This window comes from Lampetra planeri, chromosome 42 (genome assembly GCF_965212315.1).
Source record: "Lampetra planeri chromosome 42, kcLamPlan1.2.h2, whole genome shotgun sequence".
NCBI lineage: Eukaryota > Metazoa > Chordata > Hyperoartia > Petromyzontiformes > Petromyzontidae > Lampetra > Lampetra planeri.
In genome coordinates this window covers 701,286-718,461 of record NC_136148.1, presented here as the reverse complement: position 1 = coordinate 718,461, position 17,176 = coordinate 701,286, and the positions used below count along the sequence as shown (strand labels likewise).

Here is a 17,176-nt window from a genome sequence, read left to right as displayed (position 1 = left end):
CTGGGCCTACAGTGGGGCCTCACGGCTGGGCCTACAGTGGGGCCTCACGGCTGGGCCTACAGTGGGGCCTCACGGCTGGGCCTACAGTGGGGCCTCACGGCTGGGCCTACAGTGGGGCCTCACGGCTGGGCCTACAGTGAGGCCTCACGGCCGGGCCTACAGTGGGGCCTCACGGCTGGGCCTACAGTGGGGCCTCACGGCTGGGCCTACAGTGGGGCCTCACGGCTGGGCCTACAGTGGGGCCTCACGGCCGGGCCTACAGTGGGGCCTCACGGCTGGGCCTACAGTGGGGCCTCACAGCTGGGCCTACAGCGGGGCCTCACAACCAGGCCTTGACATCACGGGATTAACAAGGAAGGCCCTGCCGGTTTTCCTTCGCAAAACGGGGGAGAGAAACGCCGCAAGAGTCGTACTTAAGCCAGCGCGTACGATAAACCCTCGTCAGAAAACTGCTGATCGCGGCCCATCCCATCGGACGGGGTGGAGAAGCTGGCTGGAGAGGAGGGGGCGGGGGAGTAGGAACGGAGCGGCAGGGGCAGAGGAGCAGAGCGGTGCCGGGCCGTGACACCTCCCGGGCCGCTTTGCGATTGTCCGTCGAGACGCGGCGTCGCTCTCTGCCAGGCAATGTTTTCCGGGAATTGGCCAAACCTGCAAAGGACTGCGTGGGGAGTCTGCATAGCAACAACGCCCCCACCCCCCCTTGGAAGGACCCTCTTTAAAAAGAGTCCTGAGACTCGGTGAGACTTTTATAGGTAAACAAGCGGAATAACAACAAGTGGATCCATAGGCTGATACGGCTATGGCATTTCCATGCGCAGGCCAGCACGTCTTAGCAGAGGTGGCAGTACCCACACTTCACCCTACTGCACGTGACCTGCCGATAGACTGTGCTGTCCCGCTGGGTGGACAGAGGTGGGGGCAGGGCATTTAAGAAAGGTTTTTTTTTTTATTGCCGAGCGCAGGCCAGCAACGAACAGCACCGTAAGGGTAAAGGGAGATGATGGGAGGCTGAACTGGCGAAAACCGTGGACCGCAAGTCTGCCGCGCCGACCAATTCACCCGCGGCGGCTCCTGCGGGTTACAAGGTGCGGCCCTGCAATCGCTCAACACGCTGCTGCTGCTGCTGGCAGAAAGTGCGCCGTGTTGAATGTCCCGACAACAGAGCCGTGACCCCGCGCTACGTCCGGCCGACCAAAGCCTCGGCGGGGCTCCGATGCGCGCCGCGGCGGGGGAACAAGGCCGGGGGTGGAGGGGTGGAGGGGTGGAGGGGGGAGCAGATGAATTTCCCCGGCCGTGGGATCAACGGTGGCGGTGACGGAGCGCTGGCTGCTTTGCTTTCGTTCCGCCCGTGGCGGGGGGCCGGCAAGTAGCGCCCCCCCACCCCCTCCTGCCCTGCGGTCACCCTTCATGAATAGCCCCACGCGCCCGCATCCTCTCCCCGTGCAAATACAAAGATGCGTGTCTCTTGTACGCACCTGCGTGAGTGTGTGTGTGTGTACGTGTGTGTACACGTGGTTGTGTTTGTGTGTAGGTGTGTGTGTGTTGTGTACACGTGGTTGTGTGTGTACGTGTGTGTGTGTTGTGTACACGTGGTTGTGTGTGTTTGTGTACGTGTGTGTGTGTGTGGGGAGCGGTGGTATAGCGGTTAGCGCTACGCTGCACTACGAACCCGGCGGCCCGAGTTTGATTCCCGCTCACGGCCAAAATCAGTGAAGATTATCTGAACCGTTCCTGGGCCTCCCCTAGGTCGACTCGGCCTAAAATGAGGACCTGGTGCGGTGTGTAAACATCGCCACCGGGGAGACAAAGGCGGTCGGGTGTGGTGCTTGTCACCCACCCCGTCGTGTGCCGTTCTGGCCTTCATACGTGCTCGCTAACAGCACTTGCCCCAACAGTCTGTTCCAGGCTATACGGGGGTTCTTTGTGTGGATGCAACCCTGTGTAGAAGCTACCTGACCTATCGCTCCATACAAAGCTCTGGGTCTTCTCGGTCAGTCATGCCCCCCCTTCTGTATGCTTGTGAAACCTGGACCCCTCTGAAGGAGCATCTCCCCTGATTTTAAACATTAAGTCTGGCCTGTCTGCAATCCCTCCTGGGCTTAACCAGGAGCCAGGAGCTTACACATTCTTGAAAGCTCTGAACACAGTCCCATCGGTGAGCTCCTCCACCAGGCATGGTGGCTGTGCTGGATGGGTCATATAATCTGCATGTGCAGCCACCGCATGATGAAGCAGCTTCTGTTTGGCCGGAGAGAGGGGGCTAAACGGGCGTGGAGGATGTGGAGCTGAGCGGACTTGCCAATGACAGCAGGTATAAAGGTCGGCCTCTGGAGGAGGCTCGTGAAGGACGCCACTGGTCAGTTGGAGGCAGTCGTCTTCCAACAACAATGGAGGGCAGAAGAGGGACGCTCACAACAACGAGCAGAGCACCGGGCGGCTAAAACACTGCAAGATGACCCAGTGGGAAGCATGTGTGGTCCATCTGACAGTCATCTCAGTCGGTTAACCCATAACATCTGGGTCTGTCCCGTGGTCTCCTGTCAGCAAGCCTTCCGCACTTCACGGGGTCTCAAGGTGCACCTTGCCTAGTAAAAGCTGCATGCTGACGGCACAACCAGTTGTTGTTGTTGTGTGGGTGCGTGTATGTCTGTGCGTGCGCGTGCGATGCTCGCGTTAGTTTCGAGACAATCGCAGCGATCGTCGCGTTGCCCGAGTGGCCAAAGTGCGCATGCTGGGAGCCGCCCCTGTCCCGCAAAATCCGATTCATCCCCACGATTCCAAAAACCCCTTCTCTCGGTCTGGCCTTTGCCGGCCTCGTGTGCGTCGCGTCTCACTTCCCCGACCCACGCCTGAACATCCGACTGGCGCAAGTGATTTACGTGAACTCAACGAGTCATCGCCAGCTCGGCGCCCTCGTCGCGAGCGCCCCGTTCGGCCGCGACCAGCGACGCGCCGACCAACCGCCGTCGATCTGAGGGCACGGACACCAGAGGCTCCGCCCGTCTCCGCCAGCAATGGGCACGGCGCTGCCGGCGGCACCGGAGGCACGCGCCCGCCGCTTAGCGTGCCCACCTCTCTCGGCGGGGGCACGGCAAGACAGGAGGCCGTGGCGGTGGATGCTTCTGGTCACGTGACTCCGGCGCTCCCAGCGACCCGGAAAATATTCAGGGGGAAATGAATTCCCGTCCGAGAGCGCTAGTTTACACGTGAGCGGTGGGCGGTGGGGGGCTCTCTGAAATCAAATAAACTATCTGTCGATGCTGCTGTGGTTGGCAGTGGCGCACAAGCCCAACGGTCAACTCAACACGTCGGCTAAGGGGTCTCTGTGCGAGTCGTTGCGGACAACAGGAGTCGTATTCTCCACAGCGCACGCTGCATTATGGGGGTTTGCGTCGAACGAGGACCCACGTTCAATCGGCAAGACGCCAGGGTAATTTGCGCGGCAGCTTTCGGAGTTGGCAAAGCGACCCGATCGTGCGGGGTCCCCGGGCTCCTCCGCCAAAGACCACCCACGGCACAAGGGTCAAAAGGGTGACCTCTAAGCGACCCGACCCGGCGATGGACCGCACAAAGCGGCTTTCGACCAAGCGACCGCTCCACTGCTGGGGCTGGGGCTGCCATATCAGTTACCGAGAGGCGAGTTGGGTATCAGACGAGGGGGAGGAATATATTAATTAGGTGATGTTTCGGCCGGCGGGTTTCATCAGATAGACGGAATGCCGTGCAGAGTGGGGCGACACAGAACCTTGTGTCTGCACCTGTGGCTGAGCTCCAGCCTCCTGCTATGGCAGGAGGCTGGAGCTCAGCCGCCCCCTCCCCCTCCCCCTCATTGTGCACGCAGCCCCAGGCCCGCGCGACACGGCCGCTCTGCTCCATCACAATCAATAACACCCTCTCACCTGCCACACTGCCACACCCTCTCACCTGCCACACTACCCCCCACCCCCTCACCTGCCCTACTACCCCCCCTCTTTCGCAGCCCTCACTTCTCCGCCCCTTCTCTCACCTGGTGAGTCGGCAGCGCTGCTGGGCGGGGCTCGATCGTCATCGGGGTCGGAGGAGCAGGGGTCGCGATCATCGGTGTCCGTGTCCCCCTCCGTGCCCCCCGTGTCCCCCTCCGTGCCCCCCAGGTCAGGGACTTCCGCCAGAGAGCCGTCGTCATCCTCCTCCCCCACGCAGCCTGCAGCACCGTCACCACGAACATCACCCACATCATCAACGTCACGGACATCACTACCATAAAAATAAACATCACCGACATCACCGCCATCATCAACGTCACCGACATCACCACCATCAACATCACCGACATCACCACCATCAACATAAACTTGATCGACGACGACATGACCATCACCGCCAACATCATCATCATCATCAACATCATTGACATCGCCATCACAACCACTAACGCAACCACAAAGAGCACCACCACCACCACCTCAACCACTCAACATGATTAAGCCACCAAGACGATGCTTCACGCTTGATGTTGATTGGCGTCTAATTAACTTTCTCCCTCTGCACCTCACTAATTAAGCAGCTCAGGGTGATTTACACTCAGGATGTGGTCTCGCATCGATAAATAACGGTAAACGAAGCTTTATTAGCCCATGTAAATCTTGTTTAGACAACTTCGGGAGCAAAGCCGACAACTTTCACGATAGCAGCCACCGCTCTCTACTGTATATCGACTATGTACTGTACCTTAACAGGAAGCACGTGCCGCTAAGCCCCTCCCTCCCCAGTGACGTCACAAGCAAGTCACATGTTTATGCCACGTGGTCACTGCGATTATAAACCCTCCACCACCCAGCACAGCCAAACACTTCGATGGGCATGTGCACAAGCGTTGTGCCGACGCGCCGATTGGTGTCGTGTCAGCTCATCCACCGATGAGTCAATGAGAGAGCGCTCCTCATCAACAACCACCGCCACCGCCAAACCTATCTATCGGTAAAAGAATTGCCCTCACCGCCTACGACACACCACCGTCCGAGCTGGTGAGCCCTGTCCACACACCCCGTTATGACACCACCGCTCCATAATCATACTACACCACCACCACAATCATACTACACCACCACCACAATCATACTACACCACCACCACAATCATACTACACCACCACCACCACGATCAACCACACTGCACCACCACCACCAACCACACTGCACCACCACCAACCACACGGCACCAAAAACACGGCAAGAACGACCAAATACCAATATTATCTTAACAAAATGCACCTGTGTGTGATGTGTGTGTGTGATGTGTGTGTGTGTTGTGTGTGATGTGTGTGGTGTGTGTTTGGCTGGATGGAGGGGGCTAAACGGGCACGGAACGGGCTAGAGAAGAGATGGAGTGATTTGGTACAGGAGGATGTGGAGCTGAGTGGACTTGCCGATGACTGGTACCAGCGGTGTCAAGATCGGCCTCAGTGGAGGAGGTTCGTGAAGGACGCTGCGGAGGAGTTGGAGGCAGTCGCCCTCCAACAACAACGGAGCGCAGGGGAGCGACGCTCACAACAACGAGCGGAGCGCCGGGCGGCTAAGGCACAGCGAGTTGGCACAGTAGGGGGCACAGGTGGTGCATCTGCCAGTCATCTCAGTCAACCCATGGCACCTGGATCTGTCCCGTGACCTCCTGTGAGCGGGCCTTTGACACTTCAAGTGGCCTCAAAGTGCATCTAGCCTGGCACGAGCGCTGTGTTGATGTCACCACCACTTAGTGGTGAACGGCGGTTCTGTGTGTGTTGTGTGTGTGGTGTGTGTGGTGGGAGTGGTAGTGTACAAATCCGGTGACCCGAGTTCGATTCCTGATCACGGCCAACACCAGTGACGATTATCTGAGCCGTTCTGAGCCTCCCCAAGGTCGACTCAGCCTCAAATGAGTACCTGGTGCGGTGTGTAAACATCGCCACTCGAGAGACAAAGGCGGCCAGTCGTGATGCTGCCCCCCCCCTCCCCCTCGTGCGCCGTGCCGGCCTTCATGGGCGCTCGCTAACGGCACTTGCTCCTACAGTCCGTTACAGGCTACAACGGGGATCTTTGTTTTTGTGTGTTGTGTCGTGTGTGTGGGGAGCGGTCATGTAGCGGTTAGCGCTACGCTGCGCTACGCTGCGCTACGAACCCGGCGACCCGAGTTCGATTCCCGCTCACGGCCAACACCGGTGAGGGATAAAGGCGACCGGGCGTGGTGCTGCCCCAATAGTCTATTCAGGCTATACGGGGAACCTTTGTCTTTGCGTGTGCATTTGTTCACGTATCGCTGTTTATTGCCCAGCAGTGTCTCGTCTCAAGCAGGGCCGGCAGCGTGGGGAGACAGGGCAGGCTGCTGCTGCCCCTGCCTCCATCCCGCGCCACGGATGTTTTCACTGCAGCCCTCCTCATGTGGGGGAGTGGCTCCCCCATCTCCCCCCCCCCCTCTCCTCCGGATGTGGACACTTCATTGGGGAGTCATTGTGCCCGGGCTGGGCGCCCTGGATGCCCCCCCGGGGCTGCCCATTGTCTCGCGCATTCACGAGTTTTCATCGGCTCTACTCTCGCCACTGCTGCCCCGAGCGGAGGCACAATGACGGCGGTGATGATGATGGGGATGATGATGATGGGGGCGCTGATGAAGGGGATGATGATGAGCGTTCCCTGTGGGTGGAAATGTCGCGTCGCTGGGTTCCCATGAGAGACGGGGTTCCTATGGGCCGGGTGTCTCCGTGTGTCGCCCCCCCCGCCCCCCTATGGGTCTCCATGTCCCCGCGTGTCCCCGCGTGTCCCCGCGTGTCCCCGCGTGTCTCCGCGTGTCTCCGTCCGTCTCGAGTGAGAGACGGAGATCACGGACGGACGAACCTCGGCGGTCTCCGCGGCCCCTCCCGGCGCCGCTCACCGATTCCCCCTCCTCCCCCTCCTCCTCCTCAAGACGGCAATTTCCATTCCATCACTCTCTCTTTCATTTTTTTTCGGGCCGAGTTAATCTGCTTTGCATAATCCGAGGTGGAATAAAGTGGAGATGAAAACGCCAGTCGCGGCATCGGCAGCAAGGAGAAATAAATCTAAGAACTTGACTCGCACCCCACCCCACCCCGATCATCTCCATCCCGCAGATAGACGCATTCCCAAAGTGGGAATAACATGCAGGGCGGCGGAGGCAATGCCATTTCTCTCGCTCTCTCTCTCTCTCACTCTCTCGCTCTCTCCCGCTCACTCTCTCTCTCTCGCTCTCTCCCGCTCACTCTCCCCGTCTCTGTAGGTGCGCCGTTGCCCGTTTGCATCACCGAGCGCGGTGGAGTCGCCGTGCCTGGTGCTGCTGGTGGTGGAGGTGCTGCTGGTGGAGCATCAGGCCTGATTGCCCGCGGGCGTAGTAATTGCCGCGGATTAACGTGCGAGAGAGAGAGAGGCGCAGGGAGCGAGTTATCGGCCCGCACAGACCCGGCGAGGCCAAGTCTGATCCGGGCTTTCTTCATTAAGGAAATAGACATGAAAATGAGAGCATAATGACAAGCAGATCCCTATCGCCCGCCCGCTTTGCATACCAGGCAGCTTATATCCCCACCACCATCCCCCCCTTTCCCCAGCTCGACTGCCCCCTCCCTGGCCGCTCACATCCACAGCCCCCCCCCCCCGGCCGCCGTGCCTTAACAACCCCGAGACTGCGATCACGAGATCCCCCCCCCACCCCCCACCTTCTGGGGCCACGGAGTGCGCAGTCCGCGAGAACTGAATTGGGCTGGCGGAGGGAGACACAATACCCCCCCCCCCCTTGAACCGCTGCGGGGGGACACCCCCCCCCCCCCACTCGCTCGCTCGCTCGCCCTCCCAAGGTGAAGGCTCGAACGGAGACGGGCATCGTGCGGACAGCAGAGTGGGGGGGGGGGGCACCAGCAAGCCCCCCCCCCCACTCTCTCTCCTCTCTGTGTCGCGCGTGATAACAGAGACGGCGACATTCCCACGGAGCCGGCTCCATGCAGAGAAGACTCTGTGTGTGTGTGTGTCTGTGTGGTGTGTGTATGTGTGTGTGTGTCTGTGTGTGTGTGTGTCTATGTGTGTGTGTGTGTCTGTGTGTGTGTCTGTGTGTGTGTGTGTCTGTGTGTGTGTGTGTGTGTGTCTGTGTGTGTGTGTGTCTCTGTGTGTGTGTGTGTCTCTGTGTGTGTCTGTGTGTGTGTCTCTGTGTGTGTGTGTGTCTCTGTGTGCGTGTGTCTCTGTGTGCGTGTGTCTGTGTGTGTGTGTCTCTGTGTGTGTGTCTCTGTGTGTGTGTCTGTGTGTGTGTGTCTGTGTGTGCGCGTCTCTGTGTGTCTCTGTGTGCGCGCGTCCCTGTTTGTGCGCGTCTGTGTGTGCGCGTCTCTGTGTGTGCGCGTCTCTGTGTGTGTCTCTGTGTGTGCGCGTCTCTGTGTGTGTCTCTGTGTGTGCGCGTCTCTGTTTGTGTCTCTGTGTGTGCGCGTCTGTGTGTGTCTCTGTGTGTGTCTCTGTGTGTGTCTCTGTGTGTGCACGTCTCTGTGTGCGCGTCTGTGTGTGCACGTCTGTGTGTGCGCGTCTCTGTGTGCGCGTCGTGTGTGTGCGCGTCTGTGTGTGTACGTGGGGAGTGGTGGCGCATCAGTTGGCGCGCTGCGCTACGTACCCGCCGACACGAGTTCGATTCCCGCTCACGGCCAACACCGGTTACGATAATTATCTGACCCAGTCCTGGGAATCCAAGACGGTGACTTAGCCTCAAATGAGTACCTGGTGCGGTGTGTAACCATCACCCCCTTGGGAGACAAAGGTGGCCAGGCGTGGTGTTGGCCATCCAACCCATCGTGTCCTGCGATGGCCTTCATTAGGTGCTCGCTCACAGCACTTACCCCAACAGTCTGTCAAGGCTATACGGGGGGGTCTTTGTCTTTGTACGTGTGCGTGCGTGTGTGCGTGTGCACGTGTGTGTGTGCGCGTGCGTGTGCACGTGTGTGTGTGCGCGCTTTCTTCACCTCCCGGTAGCGCGGAAGGGAACTTCTGCATTTGTCTCAATCTGAGAGTGGGCGCCAAGATCGCGGCAACAGCAGCAGCGACTTCCCCGAGCAACAGCAGCATCAGATAACGAGTGCTCACACACACAACAACAACACAACAACAACAACCACCATTCGCCACTAAGTGGTGGTGACGTCACCAGGGCGCCTGTGCCAAGCGAGGTGCACTTTGAGGCCACGTGAAGTGTTGAAGGCTCGCTGACAGGAGGTCCCGGAAGAGGTCTAGGTGCCATGGGTTGACTGACTGAGATTATTGCTAGATGCTCCAACTGTGCTCCCTGGCACTCCACTCGTTGTGACCAGTAGCGTCCTTCACGAGCCTCCTCCATAGAGGCCGATCTTGACACTGCTGGGACCAATCTTTGGCAAGTCAACTCAGCTCCAGATCCTCCTGTACCACATCAGTCCATCTCTTCTGCAGCCCATGTCGTGCCCTTTTATCCCCCTCTATCTGGCCAAACAGAAGCTGCTTGGGAATTCGGTGGCTGGGCATGCGGGCTACATGACCCAGCCAATGCAGCCTTGCCTGCTGGAGGAGCTCAGTGATGGGAATGTGTCCAGATCTTTCAAGGATTTGTGAGCTCACACAATCCAGCCTGGTTAAACCCAGGAGGAATCGTAGGCAGGCCAGCCTAAATGTTTCTAACCGGCGAAGATGTTCCATCCATTAGGGGGGTCTACGTTTCGCAAGTGTAGAGAAGGGAGGGAATGACCGTGGCCGAGAAGACCCGAAGCTTCGTGCCGAGCGACAGACCAGGTAGGTAGCTCCACACAGCGGCGTTACGCAGCCGATGAAAAGATAATGCCGCTCGACTGATTCGGAGTGAGACCTCTGCTGTCAAACCAGAGCCGGTCAAAAGCACACTGCCCACAAATGGAAAACTCTCTCCACAACTGCTTGATCGTCAATGGGGAGTTGAGGGGGTTGGAGTAATGGATGATACAAAATACCCAGGCTGGTGCCTAGTTTTGGTGGGGCTGATAGTAAGGCCCCACCTTTTATCGGCATGCTCCAGGTTCAGCAGAACCTCCAACTCATTCTCAGAGTGAGCAGCAACCACCAGATCATCAGCGTCCGTAACATGGTTGACCAGTAGGGAGCCATCCCTCGACCGAATCCGGGCATCAATCAGCCTCCCATTGTATCTGTGCCACTGGTACAGCCATGGAAGGCTTCTCGAATGACACGGTCGAAGATGATGTTGAATAATGTGGGAGCGAGGACTCTGTGTAACTGTGTGGCCGGGAGTCAAACACACACAAACACACATATAGACACATAGACACACACAAACACACATATAGACACACAAACACACATATAGACACACACAAACACACATATAGACACATATAGACATACCTAATTGCAGACGTATGTACACAGCAGCAGTTATACACACATACAGATTGTAAATGTTGTGGCTTGGCTCTCCAACACACCGGTGTGCTGTACTAGTGACGAATTTGCACGTTCTGTTTACGTGACAACCCTTACGAGTTGTCTGTGTCGAGTGGTGGCGGGTTTAATGACACATTTATATTTTTACGCGATCTAACCGACTATTATGGATTATATACACCTGCACACAGACAAAGGTCCCCTGTATAGCCGAAACAGACTGTTGGGGAAAGTGCCGTTAGCGAGCATCGGGGAAGGTTGGCCAGCACCACGCCCGGCTGGCCACCTTTGTCTCCCCAGTAATTAAAGAGTTCACCTACTGCTGAAAGTACTTGTTTTAAGGCTGAATTGAGCTAGGGGAGGCCCAGGACCGGGTCCAAAATCACGAAACCACCGATGTTGGTCACGGCCGGAAATCGAACTTGGGTCGCCGTGTTTATAGCCCTGTGTGCTAACCATTGCGCCACCGCTCTCCACACACACGCGCGCGCGCACGGAAGATAGCGAGATGCGTAGATATCGCAGTGTCCTGTGCGATACGCGCTCTGCGGTAACCGCACTGTCCCGTTTTGCAACAAATCATTGCAGGCGATGATAATTAAATCACAGCTGCCACCACCCACCCAGGTAGCCACGTCCTCGAGCAGGGCAGCCTCCAGCAGTGCTGCTGCTGCTGCTGACACTGACAGCAGTGACACACACACACGTATGTGTGTGTGTGTGTCACTGCTGCTGTGTGTGTGTCTAGGGCCTAGCAGCAGTGACACACACACACGTGTGTGTGTCACTGCTACTGTGTGTGTAACTGCTGCTCCTTAGACACACACACGTAGTTGACTGTGACGAGTGGTGGCGTGTGTGTGGCTAAGGAGCAGCAGTTGCACACACACACGCACGCACACACGCACGCACGCACGCACACGTGCGTGTGTCCAGGGGGACACTCACGGCAGGCGGATGCTGAGTGAACCACCGCAGCCGAGCGACTTTGTGAGGAGCGTGCCCCCCCCCGCCACGAGCTCTGGAAGCACGCGCTACGTCGCAGGCAGACGGAGCGGCTCACGGAACAGCTGATGTCGTGTCCCCGTGGATAGTCACTCCAGACACGCAACAAACCAGGATCCCCTGGATGGCCTTAGCGGACTATTGGGGCAAGTGTCGTGAGCGAGCACCCATGAAGGCCGGCACGGCACACGGGGGGGGGGGGGGGGCGGGGGGGTAGCACCACGCCTGGCCGCGTCTGTGTCCCTCGTGTTGACACCGCACCGCGCGCCAGGCACTACTAACTAGGTACTACTAACTAGGTACTACTAACTAGGTACTACTAACTAGGTACTACTAACTAGGTACTACTAACTAGGTACTACTAACTAGGTACTACTAACTAGGTACTACTAACTAGGTACTACTAACTAGGTACTACTAACTAGGTACTACTATCGATGTGAGGCTGAGTTGACCTCGGGGAGGCTCAGATACTGGTCACGGATATTGACAATGGGCGGGAACCGCACTCGGGTTTGTAGCACGACTCGCTGGCCACTGCGCCACAGACAGACGACGCCGCCGCCGCCCCCGTGGAGCTTCAAGGGGCCGTCGGGGTCGGGGGCCGGCGGCGGGTCGCACCCACGAAGAAGGCCGGCACGGCACACGGAGGGGCTGGGGGCGCCAGCCGCAGCTACCACGCTGCGTTCCGCTCTCTGTCCCCCTCCGCCCAGCGCCGATGTTTATCAACACCGGCACGGGGTGCTCATTTAAGGCTGAGTCGACCTAGGCGATGCCCAGAAATGGGCTCAGATACCCCCCCCCCCACAATACGGCACACTCTCTCTAGCGCACACGCGCACACTCCTCTCTAGCACACACGCGCACACTCGCACCATTCCGTGCGCGTCGCGTTCACAAGACTTTACAGGAATGAATTAAAGGGGGAGGACGTTGGGAGGGGGGAGGATTGGGGCGGGGGGAGGAGGAGGAGGGGGGGTCTGGGGTGACTGAACAAGGCAGAGATAACTGCGGCATTACCGTCGCTGCTGTTACAGACATCGCCACCACAGCCGCCTACTCGCGAGATTTCATAACACAAAGACAAAGATCCCCCTGACATATGTAGCCTTCTACAGACTGTTGGGGCAAGTGCCGCTAGCGAACAGCCGTGAGGGCCGGCACGGCACACGAGGGTGGTGGGTGGCCAGCACCACGCCCGGCCGTCTTTGTCTCCCCGGTGGAGATGTTTACACACCGCAACGGTTACTCATTTGAGGCTGAGTCGACCTAGGGGAGGCCCAGGACCGGTTCAGACAATCGTCACCGGTGTTGGCCGCGAGCGGGGAATCGAACTCGGGTCGCCGGGTTCGTAGCTCAGCGTAGCGCTAACCGCTGCCCCCATCGCTCCCCACATGACACGTTGCGGGCGCGCGCACAGGAAGGGTTCATGAGATGGGACGTGGGAGTGAAGTCCGGTGGGGCGATGCTGCCGAACGGAGCGGGCAGTCCCGCGTCCCGGGCGCTGCACCAGCGCGGGAGAGGGAGCGAAAACACTCCCACGCATATCGCGAATTCCTGTGTCTCTTCTTATCCCGTGCGCTTATCGGCCAGTTGGGTGACCAACGTCCAAATATGACAAAAACCTCATTATACCCGCGGACGCGACGATAACACGGAGAGCAGAGCGCTCGCTCGCCTCCCTCCCTCCCTCCCCGCCGCCGCGAGACGGACACGTCCTAATCTAATATGCAAATCCCGAACGAGGGGGATGTGGGCAAGAGGGGGGCTGGGGGGGGCAAGAGGGGGGCTGGGGGGGGGCAAGAGGGGGGCTGGGGGGGGCAAATGGGGGGGCAAGAGGGGGGCTGGGGGGGGCAAGAGGGGGAACAAGAGGGGGGGGGGCAAGAGGGGGGGGACAAGAATGGGGGGAGGTGCTGAGCGGGGGGGTGCAGTGTCCGGCGAGTCGGCCACGGCGCAAATCACCGAGACCCCCTGACTTGTAACCCCTGACTTGTGACCCCTGACTTGTGACCCCTGACTTGTGACCCCTGACTTGCGACCCCCTGACTTGCGACCCCTGACTTGCGACCCCCCGACTTGCGACCCACGACTTGCGACCCCCTGACTTGTGACCCCTGACTTGTGACCCCCTGACTTGTGACCCCTGACTTGTGACCCCTGACTTGTGACCCCTGACTTGTGACCCCGTGTGCCAAGCGTGCCACCCGCTCGTGCCTAGTCACCGATGGCTCAGCTCGTTTGCCCGCGAAAGCCTCGCAGAGCCTCACAACTCCTTGCTCACGAGGGCCCCTCCTGCCACGTGCTCGCAGCAGGGGGGGGAGGGGGGGCGATGTCGCTGCTCTCCGTGTGCGATCACCAATTGCAGCGACGCGCTGTGTCGGCTCCGAGACGTGGCGCGGCTGCCTAGCGGTGGTGTGATCAGCTCTGGCAGGGACGCAGAGAACCCGGAGTAAAAGCCACGGGTAACAGGCCCACCTGGGGTTCTGGCCATGATGAACCATTAAACCCGCCCCACGCCCGGCCGCCTTTGTCTCCCCCTCGTGGCGATGTTTTTACACATAGCATTAGCTATTCATTTGAGGCCGAGTCGACCTAGGGGAGGCCCAGGATCGGTTCAGACAATCGTCACCGGTGTTGGCCGTAAGCGGGAATTGAACTTGGGGTCGCCGGATTCGTAGCGCAGCGCTAACCGCTGCACCACCACCAGCAGCAGCGCGCTTCACGACGCAGGCTCGCACCGTCTCACTCACAGGCGAGACTCCTCCACCCCCCCTCCATCCCCCCCCTCCACCCTGCACCCCCCCCCCTCCACCCCCCCTCCTACCGCGCGCTCACTCCACCCGGACTCGACGAGGCTGCTGCTGCTGTGAGAACAGCGGGGGGGGGGGGGGACATGGAGGAGGATGCAGAGGAGTGCGAGGAAGAGGCGATAGTGCGGAGGAGGAGGATGAGGAGGGGGAGGCGGGGAGGGGATTGACGAGGTGGAGAGAGGAAGAGCCGGGAGAGGGAGGAGGGTGAAGCACGAGGAGTGACCTCACGGGGGGGGGAGGGAGGGAGGGGGGTTGCTAACCCAATCTAATCACCGCTATCAAATCCGGCCGGGACGTAATCCACATCCCTCCCACGCAAGCCCCCGGCCCTATCGCTCTCCCTATCGTGGCACCTGCCCCTTGGAGTTGCACAACACCCGCGTCTGGTGGGGGGAGGAGGGGGGAGAGACCGCAGCTAATAATTACCCCCCCTAGCCCCCCCCCCCCCCCCCACTGAGTGTGACACCACCCCCCCTAGCCCCCCCACTGAGTGTGACACCACCCCCCTAGCCCCCCCCCCCCCACTGTGACGCCACGCGTCCGCCGGAGACGACGCAACGCAGTGAGGCAACGCGACCGGGACTCGCGACCGGTTCCCGGAGCCACGCGGTTTCAATTCCGTCCGGCAACCGCCCCCCCACACCACCACCCACCCCTCTAAGGGGGAAGCGGGGGAGGGGGGCTGGAGATAGGGGGCTCAAGACCGAACGCCCGATGACCATCGCTGCGTCAGCGACGTTCTTACTGGGGTACCCACTCTCTACCCCACCCCCACCCACCCACACGCCGCAGCCGCGTGCCGAGCACCTGCCCGGTCTCAGGCGCGAGCAGCAGAGCTGCGAGGCAGGGCAGGGATTGGAGGGATGGGAGAGGTGAAGAGGGATGAGAGAGATACGAGACATGAGAGAGATGGGAGGAGATGGGAGATACGGCAGAATTGGGAGCGATAAGAGAGATGGGAGGAGATGATGGGAGAGTCGGGGAGCTGTCAGGCTGGGAGAGATGATATCCGCCCGGGAGATGAAACTGTGAAGCTGTTAATGCAACACACAGGCAGCGCCACGTGTGATCTCCGCCACCTGCCCTCACGAGCTATACACAGCGAGTGTGTGCCTCTCATTCACTCGCGCCCTCATTCACTCGCGCGGGGCAGGGGGCTAGCGATGGCGGTAATTATGATGATGGCGGTGATGATGATGATGATGATAGCGGTGATGATGATGAACGCTATGAGATGAACGCGATGTTGATGATGATGGCAGCGATGATGATGATGATGAACGCGATGAGATGAACGTGATGATGATGATAGCGGCAATGATGATGAACGCGATGATGATGGCGGTGATGATGATGATGAACGCGATGATGATGATGATGGCGGTGATGATGATGATGGCGGTGATGATGATGATGGCGGTGATGATGATGAACGCTATGAGATGAACGCGATGATGATGATGGCGGTGATGATGATGAATGCGATCATGATGATGATGGCGGTGATGATGATGAATGCGATGATGATGATGATGGCGGTGATGATGATGAATGCGATGATGATGGCGGTGATGATGATGAACGCTATGAGATGAACGCGATGATGATGATGGTGGCGGTGATGATGATGATGGCGGCGATGATGATGGTGGTGATGATGATGGCGGCGATGATGATGATGGCGGCGATGATGATGAACGCTATGAATCATCAGCCGCGTATTCCGAGCCGCTTGTCCCAACACCCACGGAGGGCGTCAACCAGGCAGCACCAAGAGCCGACCTGGCGGGATGTGTTTGTTGTTGTGGACCTACAGGCAGGTGCAGTCCGTGCTGCTGCTGCTGCAGCGCGTTTTCAGAACGCGCATCGAGTGACCGGAACGACGTCGCGCGAGCAGGAACAAGCGGCGGTGCAGCTGCCTCGGCGAGGGGGCGGGATGCTGCTGGATGCTTCTGGCTGCTAGCCACGCGCCTCGGCCTTTGTTCGGCCTGCGTGCGCATCTCATGCGTCACGCTTCATTACAACGCGATGTTTCCCACTACACGGTGTTCCTCGGGAACGCAAGGACCACCGCCGCGTCGACAGGAGAACAGAGTGTCCGTGAAGGAGGCGAATTTGCCGCCGCGCTGAGGACGACCAAATATTCTCGGCAACGACGCTCGCCGCGATAGTTCTGTGCGTTGCGTGTCGCGGAGTTTAGCGTCGAACGAGGAGGACCCAGACCTCACGGAGAGAGGGGGGGGGGCCCCCCCCCCTCGCCTATTAAACGCTGGGCAGTTCAGCGGCGCTCGGCTTCGAGCAGAGCCCTGCCGCCTCTGCCGACGGGACGGCGAACGTCGGAAAGCGGCCCGGGGTTTGAGCTCGCGTCGAGACAACGCGGAGAAGACGCGGCCCCCGGGGGGGGGGGGGGCACGTGACTGACGGGATGAACGAGACGGAGGAAGGGACGGACGGCTGAGGGAAGGGAGCAGGGGGGTGAATTCGTTCCTCCGTCGCTCATCGGCACTTCTTCCCCAACACTCGCAACCGCTCTCCCACTCCCACTCCTCCTTCCCCCCTCTCGCTCGCGATGCGATAGGGGCCCACGCTGACCTTTTTCCTACGATGTCCCCATGACAACCCCACGCTGTTGACTCCCACCACTGTATTTGCCCGATAAGAACACAAACAGCTCGTGATGGAGAGGGCCGATACCACGCCTCGTTTGTGCATAATGATCCCCCCGATAGTTCCCGGGCAGCGCGGAGGAGGTGGGAGGGAGGGGGGGATTGCCACGATCATCGATGCCCCCCTTTTCCAAACCTGACCCCGACATCTAACCCGAAGCCTGCCCCCGTGAGATAGTATTCTGACCGAGATCACATCGCTGCCATCACCACCATCGTCAACATCGCTCATCATCATCATCATCGAGGGGAGAGCCGCTCGTGCGACACGTGGTAGCTGACACACAGACACGCT

At 59.4% G+C, this 17,176-nt stretch overlaps 1 protein-coding gene across 1 annotated transcript in view; it reads right to left on the bottom strand.

Moving 5' to 3' along the window:
* LOC144732228 (uncharacterized) overlaps positions 1 to 17,176 on the bottom strand; it is a 68,342-nt gene that overhangs the window by 26,646 nt on the left and 24,520 nt on the right. The window contains 1 exon segment of the mRNA XM_078613627.1: positions 4,007 to 4,180. Coding sequence (XP_078469753.1) covers positions 4,007 to 4,180 — 174 coding nt within the window.